This window comes from Zeus faber, assembly GCF_960531495.2.
Source record: "Zeus faber genome assembly, chromosome: 1".
Classification (NCBI taxonomy): domain Eukaryota; kingdom Metazoa; phylum Chordata; class Actinopteri; order Zeiformes; family Zeidae; genus Zeus; species Zeus faber.
Window position 1 is genome coordinate 41,987,189 of NC_137193.1, and position 18,043 is coordinate 42,005,231.

The 18,043-nt window shown below is 42.6% G+C and overlaps 1 protein-coding gene across 2 annotated transcripts; it reads left to right on the forward strand.

The window, feature by feature from the left end:
• The first annotated feature begins 258 nt into the window (after nucleotides 1–258).
• On the forward strand, nucleotides 259–17,686 carry rgmd (RGM domain family, member D). 2 transcript variants are annotated; one of them, XM_080018961.1, is made up of 5 exons: nucleotides 259–372; nucleotides 7,145–7,249; nucleotides 9,648–9,796; nucleotides 12,634–13,142; nucleotides 15,992–17,686. In XM_080018961.1, exons 2-5 carry the CDS (start codon nucleotides 7,212–7,214, stop codon nucleotides 16,706–16,708), a joined length of 1,413 nt encoding a protein of 470 aa, XP_079875087.1. In that variant the 5' UTR covers nucleotides 259–372; nucleotides 7,145–7,211; the 3' UTR covers nucleotides 16,709–17,686. The 2 variants fall into 2 exon arrangements, with proteins under 2 accessions (XP_079875087.1, XP_079875086.1); XM_080018960.1 differs by having other exon boundaries at nucleotides 7,175–7,249.
• Nucleotides 17,687–18,043: the final 357 nt, after the last annotated feature.

Sequence of the window (18,043 nt, forward strand, 5' to 3'; positions counted from 1 at the left end):
ACACGCATGCACGCTTTGCAAATGTGCGTGCATGTGATCATGCCTCCACTTTATTTTTTCCTTGTTCTATTCCCTGTCTATTTATTTTTTTCTTTCCTTATAAATGCCCTACCCAGATATGTCGGAATGATGCCCAGGCACTCACTTCAAACCTTCTCTAATCAAAGTGCCGATTCTTGAAACAGACAGCTGTTGTCATGTGCCTTAATTCCAATGGCTATCTGTCCCTGTGTAGCTGCCCAAGTTCTTAGTTGGGCAGCTGAAGTTGAAGGGAGACGGGGGCTAAAAGAGTCTGCCTTTTTCCACTTCTTTTCTGAGTTGTGCTCCAGTTGACATTGCAGCATACTGTATATCACACAACTCAGAGCCACGGTAGGTTCCTATTTCTTCTATTTGCAAACTGACAATAGATGGTTGTTGTTTAGAATGCATTTTTTTACATGTGATTGTTCAGGAATGAATGAGATATAATGCTGCGTAAAAATGTCAAATACATTTTTGGTCTCAAGAGTTCTAAATGCCGCAATTAATGTGTAATTAAAGCTCATGAAGCGTTCGTGTCGATTTTGCATTGCAACATCGAAGGGCATTGTAGGTATTAGTCCACGTAACGCGTGTTCCCTCCCTGTGTTCCTAAAGTTTGATTTTCTCAAACCTCCCCAAGCAGACAGAACATTCTTTGAATGCTTCCTTGGGGGGAAAACCTTGCTAGATCAAAAAAGCTAAATTTACATCCTAGCTCCATGAGTTATTGTCAATCTATCTATTCCTAGTCAAGGCCAGTTGTCTGGGTGGGCCGAGGAAACAACTGCGGGCATTCCAACAAAGTAATCAAATCGGAGCAGGAGTCCTTAATTAGAATATGTAAGGTAAAAGCACCGAGGAAGCAAAATGTATGCCTGAAGAAAAGATAAAAAATAATCGATTTAAATGCAGTGAAGGATGTACAGAATTGGGCTAAAAATTTTGAAAAACGTCAGCACAACTCGAGGTTGAAGCCTATTACAGCACCGCATAACAACAGTAACAGCTCATCCCAATAGAAATGAACTGTGGAGAGAAGACGTTTTCCTTAATGCCTTAAACATTAAGGTTTGCTTCATGTTAACCCATCTGAGATAGATGAGATAGATCCTGAATAAACACCAGTAAAATCAGTCAAACGTCAACATTATTTGGCTGAGAAGATAAAAAAAAAAAAAAGATGTATTTACAAGAAAGCCGTTTCTTGGGATCACTGGAGAAAGGTCGAGCCTCCCAGGCCGAGCCGTTGGAAGTGTTGACTTTCTGCGGCTGCTACTGTGGAGAGCTTCCTATTAATGGACAAATGTTCCTGCAGATCAATAAACACACGCATCAAAAGACAGGAGGAAAAAGAGATGGGCGTGTACAGTCCAAGACATCTCCAGCCTGCTTCAACCACATGGAAGGTCCAGAGTATTGTAGATAATCTGAAGCGTTTCCTGGACATCAAGGCCCAGGGACAGAAAATGTTTTTCTTTTATTCCAACCAAATACAGCAGAACAACAACTCAGAGTTTCAAAACTGACACATGTTTTTTTCTCTGCAGGGTGCTGGCTAAGTGCAAGAAAAAAAACACTGTTACATACAGTACAGTTAAATCTTGTTGCACATCAAGTCTCCCGTCTTTTCTATTTATTTGACATAAGATCATTTAAAGCCATGGAGCGAACAAAGTGTTTTGTTTTCCTCCTTTTTCAGGTTCACTCGCATTGTAATGATGCGACAGCAGCTGTTTTCATGGACTGGTTCCTTCTTTTTGACTTTGTGCTTATTGCAATACTGTGCAAATCACTTTTTTTTTTTTACATTTCACCTTAAGGAAGATTTGTGAAAGAAAGCAATCATAGCAACCATCGATTTGAGTGAGAAAGAGCTAGCAATAGAGATAGAGATAGAAGATAGAGGTAGAGATAGAAAAAGCACAATGTAAGATAATATAACGTTAGATGAGACAAATTATGCAATGGATGCTTCTGGGCGTCTATTGTAGCCTGGCTGTTCTAGAGAGGGATCCTTTTGTGGTCCTTTCTTGATTTTTGTTAAATTTTGTGGTTTTTCTGGGAGTTTTTGATTTCCCAGGCAGAGGTTAAGATGAGTAATTGCCATTGATTTCTATATGAAATGTAAAATTTGAGCCTGTGAAGCCCTTAAGGACTGCACTGTCATATAGGCCTATACAAATAAACTAGACTTGGTAAAAAAGACACAGTGATGTCAATTCTGTATCAACAGAAGGGGGACAAGAGTATGCAAGTCCATAGGATGAATGTAGAGTGGATGTAGAGTGTGTGAGGTCAGGATAGGGTCAGTGTAACTGTAAGGAACCGCAGTTCTCGGTTGAGGTCTGGTGACAACTGTGTGCGGTATTTGGAATAGAATAGTTAAAGGTTTCTCTATTCTATTTAAATGAGTCCTGGCTGGCTGAAACTGGGGTCACAGCAGAGGGCATTGTGGAATTTGAAGCAGTGGCAACAATAGAACATTGAAAGTATCTGCACTTTTCTTTAGAGGGTGAGCTGCATGCTGGAGGTGCTCCAAGGGACTATCAGGGACTATTGTGTGAAAACGTTGAGTGTCCTTTTCCACTGTCATTACATATCAATCTAAGTAGTCTGATGGTCTGATGTGAGTTCCAGCCTTCCTGAGCACGCCTTCATTCAATTCCAATCTCCCACACCAGTTTCTTCTTTTCTTCATTTATTCCAACTTATGTCGATTTTATTCAATGTTTCATGTCGTGTGAAGGAGATAAATGTTCCATGGAAAAAAAAAATTACATTGCGTTTACAAGATAAGTAAAGCATGTGACGTTGACTACTGACACGCTATAAACAAAGCAAAAGCTCATTGGCTCATGACAGGAATCTGCTTTGAAGCTAATGGGAATGTGATTGGCTTAGAACTTTGCAAAATGTGATTTTCTGAAAGCAGCTCACAAAATGAAATTTTGTGGTAAATATATCCCAGAATGCAATTACGTACCAGTAAAATGTTACCACAAGAAAAGCAGATACTTAAATGAAACCGCCTTCAACTCATGTGATGAGTTTGCGATGGACAGGCTCCCTCTACTCTATTTATGGTTTGGACTGCCGATCGGGCCAGATATTTGTAGACATATCCCACTCATACCTGTCAACCCTCCCGTTTTTCCCGGGATTCGCCCGTATTTTACTCCTCTACGGCTCTACTGCTATCCTCCTGTTTAAATATTTTCCTGTAGATCTCCCATATGTTTAACCTTTCTCAAAATAAAAAGTTAAACATGCGTCTTGCCCACCCATTCAAAAGTTCAGAAGCGATCTCCGCTGCACAAACAGATCGAGCACTGCGTGTCGTCCATTCCCCATTTCTCCAAACAAAGCCAATAAAAAAAGTCGATTGTTTTTTTTTGTTTATGTATTTATTTTCCTCAGTTTCCTAATTGAATGAAACAAAAAAAAGCCCAGCACATAACGGGGAGACTTTCTTAGCCCCTAACCCCCCCTTTTCCTTTATTTTCAAATCCCAATGTTGACAGGTATGAGCCGACGAGATAAAGACAGTTTACAGACATAAAAGATCACACGTAATCCATAGAATGTAGGAGTGAAAAAGCTATTTTGAATTAAATAAAATGAACACAATGAAAAGTTTGACAAAGGCACAACATAGTTGGGTTTAAATTCAGACGTGTAGCACAGGGCAAGAGCAGGCAGTACAGTCCAGTCCAGTCCTGTGTCGTAGCTCCACAGGTGGACAAGTTGAAGCATGGAAGTGGCCAACTCAACAAGGTTCTGCTTGCACTGCTATGAGCCTCTACCCAAGCAGCTCCAGTTGGATGGTTTTGAAAGCAGTGAAATGTAAAGAAAACAGACAAAAGAACATGATTATTCCTCCAAATGGGATTAAGCATTGTGGAGCATGTATTATCGCAGTATTGTCAGCATTAAAAACCACCACCATAGAACTAAGTATCGCCATCTCCAAGACCTACACTGCATCTCTCATCGCATGCAGGTATGTGGTGTAGTTCTTAGAAGACGAGATGTGTGCTCAAAGTTTGGCGTAAACTGTCAGAAAACTATAGCAACCTTGACATTTTCAGATTTAGTGGAGAGACTATTATAGTCATTGACTCTACATTGTTGTTTTTAGGACATATAACATTAATTTAATTTGAAAAGTGAAAGAGAGTTGTTACAAAGCAATTTGTTGCCTGCCTGTTTCTGTAACGCACCCTGCCTCAGGTGTTAAAAGTGGAGGAGGGGTGTTGAAAGGGACAAGAGGAGCAGCCAGGCATGTTCAAACAAAGTTATGCACTGGAATAAACCTGCTTAATGAAGAAACCCATTGCTCTGATTTTCCACTCAACCTATAGATAAACCTACACTTGCACAACATAATAAAAGGTTGAACAAACAACAATTCTCCTCAGATAAGGGGATAAGAAAAAAGACTAGGAAAAGGTTCACCTTTAACACACACACACACACACACACACACACACACACACACACACACACACACACACACACACACACACACACACACACACACACACACACACACACACACACACACACACACACACACACAGGTAGGACCCATAGGTCAGAGGTCAAATGGCCCTGAACTCTCTCCCTTCAGGCCGTGTGGATCAGAGGTCCCTCCATGCTCACCATTTATTCTACCCATCATCCCTCATCAGGCCCGGGTGACCCCGTGCCCTCACAGCTTGGGTTACCTGTCAGTGGACTGTCTATTCATGAGCGGGGCTTGACTCTGTGTCAACAACATACGCTTTGTGGAAACAGAAGGAACAAAGGCAAAAGAGGTTGGCTTCCGTCAAGTTACAACTTTAGGCAACGGAGTGAAAAGAGAGAAAAGAGGAAAGACATTTAAAATTTAAGATCTGAATTTGCCTACGGAGAATGTAACTGAGGGTTTCCGTGGGTATTGAGCTCCAACTGGCACTGTCCCCAAACAGATGATATACTTGTGTGGTAATTGCTGTTTATTCAGGGACAAAGATCCTATGAATAGAGTAAACAGATGCATGCACAGCTGCTTACTGAGAGTTACCAAGAAAAACACTCGGTAGGCCCCCCTTTGTGCACTGTCAGGTATCAATCAGGGTGCCGTAAGTGGAATCCTTGAGTGAAGATACTATCAGTGGCGGCCCATATACACTAACACCACAGTTTCTCTTATCTCTGTAGAGATAACAGCTCCCCTTCAACAACAAGAGGCCTACGCTAGACAAACTCTCTCCCTGTGTCAGCTTCGATTTGCCTCGGCTGTGCTCAATTCAGTCAAAGGCCCCGAGGACAAAAAAAATCTGACCAATTTGCTCCTGTTCCTGTTTAAAATTTGTCCGTTTGTTTTGTTTGCTTTAAAAAAAAAAAAAAAAAAAAGTATATCTCCTTTTTACAATTTAGTTGTCCCATTTGAGGCCAGAGCGTGCGTGTGCCGCCTCTGATTCTAATCTCTGGTGACATCAGGCTTCTGAGGATACATAATACGCATCTCAGTTGACTCTAGATTGGCATGAAATTCAACAAAAATTCAGCAGCACAGAACAGCAGTTTACTCTAACTGTACATGAGCTACTTACTTCTTTGAATATATATTTATGTAAATGTGAACCATTCATAACAAGACAACGTTTAATTCGGCGCTAGTGTGCAAACTTTGGGTACGAAGTAAACAAAGACACACACAAGATACATAATTGTACAGTTTAACTTCAAATTATTTGGAATTTGAAGACGAAGAATCCCAACAATTAAATCAAATCAATAAAGTAGTTATAAAATTGTATTGTATTGTAATTAAATGTTATTACTTAAATGCATTCAAATAAATGACAAACCTATATTTCATAGACAAATAAGAATTATTGATGTCACCAATCTAGTTTTGCAGTGTTTTTTTAACAGAGGTATTCCTGTTCTGGGCCAGTCTTCTGGTTTGCTCCAGACCGCAATGCGATGAGCCTAATAACAAAAACAAGCGTCCCGGTGCGATGCAGGTCCCGCAGTGTGAGGACCTTAATGAGGAACATGTGGAGCAGCCCAGACACACATTCAGAGGAAACCCAATACCGTGCTCCCTCCTTCTCGACCCCGTTTCTCCTTTTCATCCAGCCCTCCTTCTCTCTCTCTCTCTCTCTCTTCCTCTTAAACTCTCGCCCTTTCGTCTGTCCGTTTCTCTCTGTTTCTCTACCTTTATTTTTTTCCCCCTGCGACATCACCCTCGTAACGGTCTTTGGAAAATACTGAAGAATTGGAGGCCTTAAATATATTTTCTGGCCTTTTTAGGTTCTGAGTTTCTCTCCGTTCTCCATGTCTTGGTATTGGTGGGCAAAACAGACTCATTGTCACTCTCTACCATATTCTACCAAAAAAAAAAACAGTAATAAAATTAATAACACTCACGTTGGCTTCAATAACTATTTTCCACTTCACCCCTCCCTCAAATTCTTACCCAACGTATTTCGCTCGAGGTTTAAGGCTACTGTTGTTGTAAGCAGCCTGTATCATCAATCTGACCTTATTTTTAACTATTGTGTCCAAACAAGTGACTCAGTGTTGGGAGGAGACATAAACGCTTTCTCAGTCTGAAATTTTACCTGATACATCTTAGTTGTACAAATGTACCGCACCTTCATCCCCCAACCCCACCAAACTTGTTTTTGAGAGGAATATGCATATTTGCTGGGTCATGCAATGCAATATGCTTGGAAAGCAAGAGGGGTAGAAAGGGGTCTTTCTTCCCCCTATCAGGTTCGACGGACCATCTATATGGAGTGGGTTGGGTGGGTGGGGTGGGGGGTGGCTGGGTCTCTTTCATGTGGAGAATTCATCATGTCCGTCCACCTGGATCAATTAACTGTTTGCTTCATTGGGCTGCCTTTGAATGTTGCCAGAGTCCCATCAGTTCCTTAGCGAGGAGCCTCATTTCATTTAGTCAGAGACAATAGACTATTGAGAGTCGTCGTATCTTTTACATCACAACTCTGATTTTGTTGCAGCCATTTGTGACACGCATACAACTGCATATTGTTCAACAGATCCATCTTTTGCATGTTTTGGTTTATTTACATATTTGCTTACCTTGATTTTATTAAATCAACAGCTGCAGAATTTCAGTTTCTGTTGCTTTCAGCCGCCAGATCGACTGAAAATCCTTTCTCACCCGGGAGATGACGTCCATTGGTGCTGAAAATAAACAATGCAGCAGGTAAGATATGCTTGTACTTAATTGCAGTTTGCGGTGTATTCACACCACAAACTCTACTGCTGCCTGTGTCATACTGTAGATGTCAGGGTGGAATATTTTGGGGGGGATCCTGCAGCTTGGGGGGATTAGAAATGTGTCTATAAAGTGCGGCCATAAAGCAGATCAACCAACCAAGTCTCCAAAATTAGCTGAACAAACAGAGTAAGGTACGGCCCTCTGGGGGTATAAACCTGGCACACTGGATCCAGTGTGATGGAGGCCCTTCTGGCAGCACAGAACAATCCTAACGTTCCACTTGGGTTGAGCTGTCTTCGTTTCCCCCCTCCACTATATATATCAGCCCCACATCAACATGGACCTGTGAGGACCTTTCACGAGACTGACAGTCCACCTGAATCACACAATTGTGCGGCCGAAAAGAGCCAGCATGTGTATAGAGTAACCAGTGATCCAATAACTGTCTGGGTTCATGTCTCTCACATAAAGTCAGAAGGGAGGCGCAGCGGCAAATCCATTACTCCAGAATCCAAATATCCTGTATGTGCAGAGGCAATCTCATACTAGAAATAAAGCACTATGTGGCTGTTGATTCCCTTTATACAAAATATTCCATACATCAATTGGTTGGTCCAGAAAAGTCCTTAATCCCAGAATGTGTCTATAAAGCAAGGACTGAAAGCACATGATTCTGCATGCCTTGCAGATGGTTTTGCCTCGCAACAGCTGTGCAAATGAAAGACAGTGTCGCTTAAGAAGTGAGAGATGGAAAGTTGGCTACAAAAGGAAAAAAAAGGAACGTACAAGTGGCTTACTGAGAATGTAATGGAAAAACTAATAGCACTCAGAGGCCAAGAGAAAACAATTCAGCGAGAGCTTTTTCTCTCGATTTTGAAAGTGATAAAAACACACAATGTCAGTCTTCTATAGGGGAGGTAAAATGTATACTTGTGAAGCAAAGAAAGACTTGAGGAAATGATCTGACCTGGGAGCAATCTTACTGCTATCAAACATATTAGTATTATTAGTAGTACTAATGGTAGGAGTAATCTTAGTTTATTATTGACAAATAGTTTCCCTTTTTATTTTGTAAGTTTCTACAAGTAAAAAACGTTCTCTATCACTACACCAATATAAAAGAGATAATGTAATCTGTTAAACTGCAGTCAAACTGCAATTGTCTTTACTTAGTTCCTTGTTTAAGCACCATTGTGCTAAGTGAGAAAACAACAGGTGAGGAAAGTAATTCTTAGCACACAGACAGCCCCCCCCCCCCCCCCCCCCCACACACACACACACACACATGCATCCACACACAATGTCAGTTGTTTTCAGCAGGCATGTGCTCTCAGATCAAACAGGACAGTTGTCCTTGAATGCTTTGTAGTGCAAAGACTGTGCTCGGCATGAGGTTCACTTACATTCTCTAAACGCCTGCTATTCAGGTATGGCATGAAAAAGGTTTAAATGCCGAGGTTTGAATACTTTTAGTCGACCGACTCATCCAAAAGATCTTTCCGTTACAACTTTATCTTGAAGGGAACTCATGTAACCCAAATTACAAATACTCTTGCCAGATGATCCATTCAAATAAGGATATTGATATATCACTTTTGTGGAGTGATATATCAACCAAACTTGTAGTCATACATTAATTATAACTGTACTTTGATAGGTTAAAACTTAAGTGAAACCCACATAGAACAGCATAGAACAAAGGATACCAGCAGTGATGGAAAGTGCACCCTATACTATTTTTAGTAAATCGTAATGATCCGCATGAGCACTCATCGACAGTGAAAAAACAAGCAGAACGTACAGCAGAACTTCAGGCAGTATTACAGACTGTCATATCAGGACAATGGACATGACAAGTAAACTTACTTTTAATACTTTTAAGTAGATTTAAGAGCAAGCTTGCACGATTTGCTTAGTAGACGTGACAATGTCACACTTCCACTTTTACCGGAGTCATTTCGTGTACCTTTTTGTACGTTTACAGTAAAAGCTCTGAGCACTTCTTCCACCATGGGGTAGACTACATAGACCAAGAAAAAGTGCGGAAAACAAGTGTCCGCACACAGAGTACAGCACAGAGAAAAAGAAAGGCTGCATGGCAGAATCACAAGCGATAATGCCGCATCCCCCCTTTTTGTTACTGTGTAGAGACACTTTCCATTGGCCTTATCCTGGTAATTGCCACAAGTAGTTAGTAAATAATTAGAGTTTCATTGGCCGTGCACCCACCCACCCCGAGCCCCGTCCGCACTGAGACCCCTCCCCCGGAGAGCCGCCCCGAAGACGGGGCCCCTTCTCGCCGACACACATAGCCGGGAAAGGGACTGGAAGAGAGCGAGTGGGACGGAGCTGTTTTGTTTTTTTTTGTCCAATTTCCCCGCAGCTACGGCGTCGATGAGAAGCAGTGGAGGAGCTCCATTCTAACTGGATGGATTGGTATGGGGAGAAGCGGACCTCACGCCTGGGCTAAGCGGCAGCTCTGGGACTGTATCACGGTGACGATGGTTCTGCTTTCACTGCTGTGTCCAACAGGTAAAGGAGCTCTTTGTAGTTCTCCCCCCGTCCCGCGATGCGGAGAGGCATCCAGCTCGGGGCTCCGGGCCCCGGGCTGCATGCGAAACACCACCCCCCCCCCGCACCACCACCACCCCATCCTCCCAGTAACCAGGGACGGAGGCGGCGTTAGAAAAAAACTTTGATTTGAGTTGTTGATTTCCAAACGCGTCCATCGTTTTCGGTCGTCGTCGTGCTGTGGTGGCGCCGATAAGTGTTCCACCCATGCGCACCGCTGTCTTTGTCAAGCCCGACGACACTCGCGTAGTTTGCGGCTTGTTTTACGGACAGTTCCCCTGTAAAGTGGTCGCCCTTCCGGACAAAGTGTTCGCCTGGCGTTGCGTTGTTGAAGCTCAAATAGTCGAAACACGTTCGAAGGACCGCAAATAAACTTTTCGCGTCGAACCCTCCGGCGGTAGCATAGCTTTGGTAGCGGCTAGTCCCATTTCGCTCGCCCACGGGGGCGAGAGCCAGCTTTCCCCCACGGAAAGCGGCATAAAAACGATCACGTTAATGTGTTACTCGTCAACAGGTGGCTCTCAGCTTGTTTTCTTTTGTCACGTTTGTGTTTTTTTTTGTTTTGTTTTTGTCTAGAAGGCATGGGCTCCGACCCTCCGGGCGTGCGGGTCGTTGCGCCGAATAATCGATATGCGCGGCCAGCCTGGCGTTGTCGCGAAACAAGGCAGACTGAGCGACCCGGGCCTCGGGTCGCTCCAAAGGGGGTTGTTTGTGATAATGACCGGTTGGCCGCACATTATACCGCCTATTACACGGCTACTCGTCGAATAGACGAGCACACTGAGGCGGGGTATTGATTTGAACTGATTTTGTGAATCGTGTCTGGTTAAGAGCTTCTGCTGCTGCGGGAAACGAGGGGCGTGAATCCAGCCGGAGAAGTGGTCGCCTGTGGCAACGGCCATTAATAACGGACATTATTCGGAAATAACTGACCGCTGATCGGCCAATCAAAATGGAGTATTCCGCAGAGCCGTGTAATAAAATGGCATTAATGTTAATGTGTTGGTGACAGGTGGGTGTCGCCGTGTGTTTGTTGGCAAGAAGACACCGAGTGCGTTCCTCCTACCTCCGATTAATGCTATCGTCGTTGATCAAAATCGTCGCCCTGTGCTGTCGGTCGTGGGGTGAGGGTTGGGGCCGGGCGACATATACAAATAATATCGACATTGTGAGACACGACTCGTTCGTTTTTGAGTTTTTGGTTCTCGTGACATAGTCAAATGTTGTCCGTAAGGATGCATTACAGCAAAGGAAGGCACCTTCTGGCTGTTCAAACCTGTCACTGGTTCGCATTACTAATGATTCTTTTCCGAGATATTTCTTCTATGTAAATGTCTTATGGAAGCACTAATAGTTATAACAACAAAAATTGTCGACTTATTAATATCAAAGTATCTCACAATAATATATTTTATATTTACTTCCACAGTAATGACAACTACATCAACACGATGGCAAAATATATCACAGTACAGGCCATGAATTCTAATTCTAATATTCCCAATAATTGTTAGATATTACCCACGGTTATACCCGTGGTGATTGTATGTCATAGTTTCTTACTCTGATCAAATTACAAAACTATATTACAATGTGAAGATTTCTCAATCTATTGTTTATACAACAATGGTTGAAATATGATAAGATATGTATTAATGCTGTAGCTCCACTATCAGTGCTGTACCTTCATGCACACTGTACACTGCAAGGCTTTAAGTTTAAGGCTTTAAGGAAAGCCCGGTGAAATTCAAAGGGCGGGTGTGAGATGCCTCTGAGTTGACCTCTCACACGCCCATCGAATTTTTTTTTTATCAGGGCTCATCTTGACTGTGAAATGCATTCCGTCATTGGTCATGTAGGCCATTCTGCGGGGGATGAAATGGTTATGAACAAATCTCATCCAGTAAAATTCCTCCTTCTAGCGCTTCTTTCTGCTCCTGGAAAATAGGTCTGACTTATCTTGTGTTAAAGCACTGTCTGTTTTTATCATTTTGAACGCATTTTATTGAAAACAAATGTGACTGTTGTCATGTGATAAGCCATCCTGCCCAGAGGACACTTAAATTATTAAGTTCATCCTTCCAGAAGTAGTCATTCCTTCATTTTTTTCCCAGTGAATAAATACCTTACCTTTTGGCACAACCCCCTACCCCCAAGGCCAGCTGTTTAGACTGTAGTCAATAAATACACATGGGTTTTTTTGTGATAACAAAACCCTGGCTAGAAGTCAGCCTCCTCTTCATGAGCCATGGCATGCTATTGAGTGTATCTTAATGGGCTTCTATTGCCTCAGCAACAGCCAAACCACATTCAACACCCTTAAGCAAACTACACAGGTCGGTTTCCTTCTGCAATGGGCTACATGTTATTTTTTTGTGAGGGCTAGTTAGGGGAAATATGTTTTGACTGACTCTGACTATGAAGCCTAGTATGGGATCATGGTCATGTGTGGGCTTGTATGTATAGATTTTAATAGCTCTCTTGTGAAAAATAAACGTTAATAGTGGAAAACGTTCACAGTTTCACTGTACTGTCCCATGCACTGTATATGTTATCACATAGAAAGTGGAACATATACAATTCATAATACTTAAATTGGAATTGTTCAGTGTTCTTAGAAGTTCAGCACAAGTGGCTGCACCTTGATAAAAGGGGCTTTACTGAAGGGGCAGGGGGCAGAATAGAAATATTTCTGATTCTATTTTCTTTTTTTGCTGGAGCTCTCCCTTTTCACATTTGTTTTTCACCATTTTATTTGTTGAACGTGGTCTAACAGTCCTCCCCTGCTTGCTTTTCAGCTCATTGCCAGCAGTGTCGAATCCAGCGCTGCAATGCAGAGTATGTGTCTTCTACCTCGCCCTCTAGTGGTCTACAGGAAGAGATGCCTCCAGATGTGGATTACTGTATCGCCCTCCGGGCATATGCTTTGTGCACACAACGCACTGCGGGCAGTTGCAGGGGCGATCTGGTCTACCACTCGGCCGTCTTCCGCATCAGGGAGCTCCTCTCCCAGCACAACTGCTCCATGGACGGGCCGACCTCCTCCGCCAAGGCCCCAAGCACATCCCGGCCTACCGTGTCCGAGCTCTGTGACTATGAAAGCCGAGTGCTGTCGGGCCCGGCCGGCCAGCAGAAGAAGTACGCCCACTGTGGATTATTTGGCGACCCCCACTTGCGGACTTTCCGGGACGAATTTCAGACCTGCAAGGTTGAAGGGGCGTGGCCTCTGATCGATAACCGCTACCTGTCGGTGCAGGTGACCAATGTTCCTGTCGTTCTGGGTTCCAGTGCCACGGCGACCAGCAAGGTAAGGACTAAAGTGTTGTCTGTTGATCTATGTGTATTGTGGGCCATTATATTTGCTTTATCCAAGACGCTCTCTTTTCAAGCACATAAAGGCAGTGGTTCTGAATGTGGGGTCCTTCAAGAGATTCTCCATCAAGATGATTAAAGTGGACCTAAAGTGGACCTTGAATCCATTCCGTTCCTGACGCTCTGTTTAAGTGGGAGGAGCCACCCTCATGAGGCCTCTAGATCTGCAAGCCAATGGGGTTTAAGCACAAGTCCTGGGTTCTGTGAGCCACTGGCATTTGAGGATGGCTTCTGGGTTTAGTTCTATTTACTCCGTAACTTTCACTGATTCACCTTATCAGTCCACCAAAATTGGAGCATATTTGAGGCGAGAAATAAAGGCCTCATTTAAGGGTTCATTCCAACTTTCGTGGCCGCTCTTCAATCTTGTGGGAGGACACTGACACCGCACCGCGACTCTCGGATGCGAGGATTTTTTGTTTCATGTTAACGTCGGAAAAAAATATAAATAAATGTATACATCTACAAAAAAAACACACTTATTTTTATTGGATTGTTTGGAGAAACCCACAGCGGATGGGATGGAGCAGACGACCATAGAAAGAAATCCGTGTGGAGCTGACGTCAGCTCGTGCAGAGAGCAGAAAAAACCTTGGACCTCGAATGCCTGAGCGTTTTGTTCACAGCGATTACTTTGTCATTTCTTTACCTCCATTATTTGACACTTTGGCCACGTCCAATATTAACATCCGACATTGTTATATTATATATATGACAGAAAATTAGGAAATGCATAATAAGTCTACTCTAATAGTAAAACTTCACAACTTTGTTTGATTTAATCAAGACATTAGCACCATTACAGAATATTCAATAGTGACTGTTTGGATAATAGTTTTAAAGTTATCTCTGTGACTATAGCATAGACAGGTATGGAAGTCTGTACTAAATTCTATCCAACAATAAAACATTTTCTCAGATTGGAGTCCCAGAATAAAAATTGTATCAAATGGGTTCCATGGCCGAATGAGTATCAAATTTAGTGTTGTTGACGTGAAAAAAGGTTGAGAATCACTGTTCCAAAAAAACCCCAAAATAGGTTAATAATTTATTATATATTTTTTTTCCACAAAGTTTTCTGCTGAAATATATGATTAATAAAGGTTTTAAAATATATGTATTTAATGTTCAAGTCACATCATGGTGTCTCTCACAGAGTCCCAGCATTCCTGCTATCTAAAGACTTTCTTTGGAGCGTCAGGGAGGGAAGAGGGGAGTCCTTCTGCTGTTGAGTCACAGACATGCTTGAGCTCTCCCTTTAACACATGGGTGGTCATATGGAAGTGATTAACGTTTGCTCAAACATTACCCCACCACCACGATCTGGAATGCCCCCCCCCCGCCCCCCAGTCTGGTCAAATAATTAACTAGGCCGATTTTTTGTATAAGTATAATGTAGAAATATAAAGTAATTATTAGGCAGAAGCAACAGAATTATAATTTTTTTACCCCCACCAATTAAAGGAGTTTGTCTGAAGTCACTTCCACTTCATTGCTCACTGCGCTGTATCACGTCTCAATCTCTACTGGGTGGAGTGAGCTGAGTTTGCTCGGTAAAGCCACCCATACATACATGTACAGACCTGTATTCCCGCTAAAGCCTACGAGGATTTACTAATGACCGATTTTCATGAACCCACTGTAGCGTTCATCAGTGCCTAACGGAGATGAAGAGATGTGATGGTACATGCCAACAATCTATCCGGCATTGTATGTAGTTGCTTTGAAGCGGGTTTGATGACAGTCCAGGGATTTTAGGACAAACGGTTTGAAAAGCGGTTTGGGTGTAACACAGACCTGTAGGGTGGGCATGGCCCTGAGAATCAACGCTGTTTTCGAGCTGTCAAACCTTTGGCAGGAAACCCTCCATCAAATAAAGTATCCCTGTCACTGTAAAGTCTAACCACAGCCACCTATTTGTCAAGTCCTGTTTGAAGAAATAAAGGCTGGGGCCCCCAATTCATTTTTTTTATTTTATTAAATCAGGGCTGGAATACAAATTGAAGGCAGTCACCAAGCAGCCGCTGAACATCGCCGGCGCAGTAAAACATAGCCGTAGATTTATGGAGCCACAAAGCTGGTCGTCTCTCGTGTTTGATCCTGTACTTACAGAAGAATGCCGGAGTTATAACCATCATTTATGGCATTATTAGTCTTTTTTTTTTAGATAACAATGGACAGATGACTGCGAGGCCACACATTTACAGCTGCTTTGTGGTTGATTTGAGATCTGTGTGCTGGGTTAATACACCCTTCTGTACGTGTGGATGTTTGTATGGCTTTACTGCTGCAGGATTGCATGTCTGAGAAAAAAAAACACAATACTAGAGGCGGACGCTTTAAAATGTTGAAAAAACGTAATATCTTTTAAATCTAGAGAGCTCAAACCTCATCCTTTTGGAATATTGGGTTCCTGGTGCCACACTGTGGCTCGGAGTGGAACTACCGCAGAACTTACGGATCATTAACGTTATTAACACTGTAAAATGTACGCTGTTAATAACCTTGAAGTTATTGAACCTTTTTTACAAAATTAAGACAATAGAAATGTGATATATTGGAATAACTTTTTTATAGAACTGTTCTAATTAACCATTGATATTAATGTACTAGTTAGTTTTTGAATTTATTTTTCTTAAATGCCTTTTATACATAGTTTAAAGCACTGTGGATTTCCATTGTGTATGAAATGTGCTTTACAATTAAACTAGCCTTATGGGACTAGCCTAGCCTTATGAATTCATAGGTCCCACTTTATAATTGTAAATTTTCCCTCGGTTTCAGATCACAGTGATATTCAAGTCGTACCAGGGCTGCACGGAGCAGAAGGTGTACCAGGCCACAACCGAAGACGTCCCCTCCGCCTTCCAAGACGGCGCTCGCACTGGCGGTGAGAGTGGCAGCCTGATGATCATCGAGCGGCGGGGCTCCGGAGCGGGCCGGCATGTCAAGATCCAGGCGCGTTACATTGGGACCTCCATCATCGTGCGGCGTGTGGGCCGCTACCTTACCTTCGCCATCCGCATGCCCGAGGACATGTTGGACTTTTCCGAGGACAACGGCGGGCTCCAGCTCTGCCTGCACGGCTGCCCGCGCAACGAGCTGATCAAGGAGCACACGCTGGGGCGCCAGAACCAGCGCCCGCGCCTGCCGGGCCCCGGCCAGAGGACCAGCACAGAGCTGGGGCCCCTGCTGCCCCCCTACCAGACCTACACGGTGGAGCGGGCCACGGCCAAGTGCAGGGAGACTCTGCAGGTGGAGGACGTGTACTTCCAGTCCTGCGTCTTTGACTTGCTGACCACGGGGGACCCGGAGTTCTCCCTGGCGGCCTACGGGGCCCTGGAGGATCTGAAGGCGCTGCCCCCCAGCAAACTGAAGCAGAACTCCCCCAGGACTCCTCGCCTCTCCAACCGAGGGGGGTCGCACACGCTGGGCTCGGCCGTGGCCAACGCCCCCTCCCTGCTCGCCTCACTCCTGCTACTTATTCTGCTGCTTTTTTAAAGAAAAATAAATACAAACAAAAAGCACAAACATGAGACACAAAGTGGAAGCATTGTCAGCTTGAGGAAAGAGTGCCATAGATCTCTAACATCTTCTGGGATAATATTTTTGTTTTGTTTTGTTTTGTTTTGTTTTGTTTTGTTTTGTTTTGTAATAGTTATTTTTTTCTGTTGCTGTGATTTGAAGGATTTAGCGCTCATCAAATATGCCGTTCCATCTGACGTTTGTCACTTAATTTGGAGTCTGAATACTTTGGTTCAGCTCCCGAATGTTCATCTGTCTTCACACCCACTGCATTGAAATGTGAAAACCATAGTACAACTGTCTTCAAGGCGTCCTCAAGACTTTTGGAGTGTTTATTTTTGTAAATATTTCATTTCCATTGGGAAACACTTTACAGTGCAGAGGTTGTGATTTTTCCTATGTATAGAGTTATGCATATGATTTTGAAAAAAGGTGTTTTTCTAGTTCAAATACTTGAGTATTTACTGGATAATACTGGATATTAGATTGCCAATAATACAGTAATAAAAGTCAGCACTTAATGGTTTTAACACTACAAGTTCAGTCTTTCTCAATTTTTTTTTGTCTGACATTGAGATTTTTCTTACACAGCATCCAACAACAATGCGGAAATACTACCTATATATATGTATGTACATATATATATATTTTACATGATGTTGTCGTGACATTTTCAGCAACGCTATCCAAGTGTGAGATTCCAGTTCTGTGAAACACTTCCTCTTCAAGCAGCTTGGCTTCCAGTAAAAAAAAAAACACAAAAAAAAACAAAACAAAATCTCTATATAATAATATATTGAACGTGTGTATATATATGTTTTATATTGTGTACATTTGCCTGTGTACAGATGTTTTAAGTGTAATGTTTACCTAGGCCATTTTGAGTCCTTGTAAAATAAAGTTAACTAATATGTGTTGTACCTCATCTGTCATTTTCTGTATTAAAATGTTCGATACTCCAGAACGCCTCCTGTTCTTTCTTCGTTTTACAATTTTCTGTCTGCTAACATCCTAAATTGATTACATTTTTAAATTATTTTTGTGTGGTATCGTCTAACATAGTGGCCTGTTTACATTACTGTTTACGTTACTATCAACTGAAATAGCTCTGGTGATATTTCACCTGAGTATGCAACTGTGGTGCTTTTTTCGGTATACTCTGTTTTCAGACATATTAAGCACCCATTTGAACAAGCACTAATGTGCAATTTTGGATGCAAAAATGGAAACTAGATGACAGTATTTTAGATTATTTTATGTTTTGTTAGAGTAATTTATGTGTTTGGGATGGGTGGGCCCAGGAAGTCGACG

Coding starts and splice junctions, on each gene's coding strand:
- rgmd (XM_080018961.1), top strand. CDS start 7,212: ATGACGTCCATTGGTGCTGAAAATAAACAATGCAGCAG. Junction 7,250..9,647: donor GAAAATAAACAATGCAGCAG/GTAAGATATGCT, acceptor ATTTCCCCGCAG/CTACGGCGTCGATGAGAAGC. Junction 9,797..12,633: donor TTCACTGCTGTGTCCAACAG/GTAAAGGAGCTC, acceptor CTTGCTTTTCAG/CTCATTGCCAGCAGTGTCGA.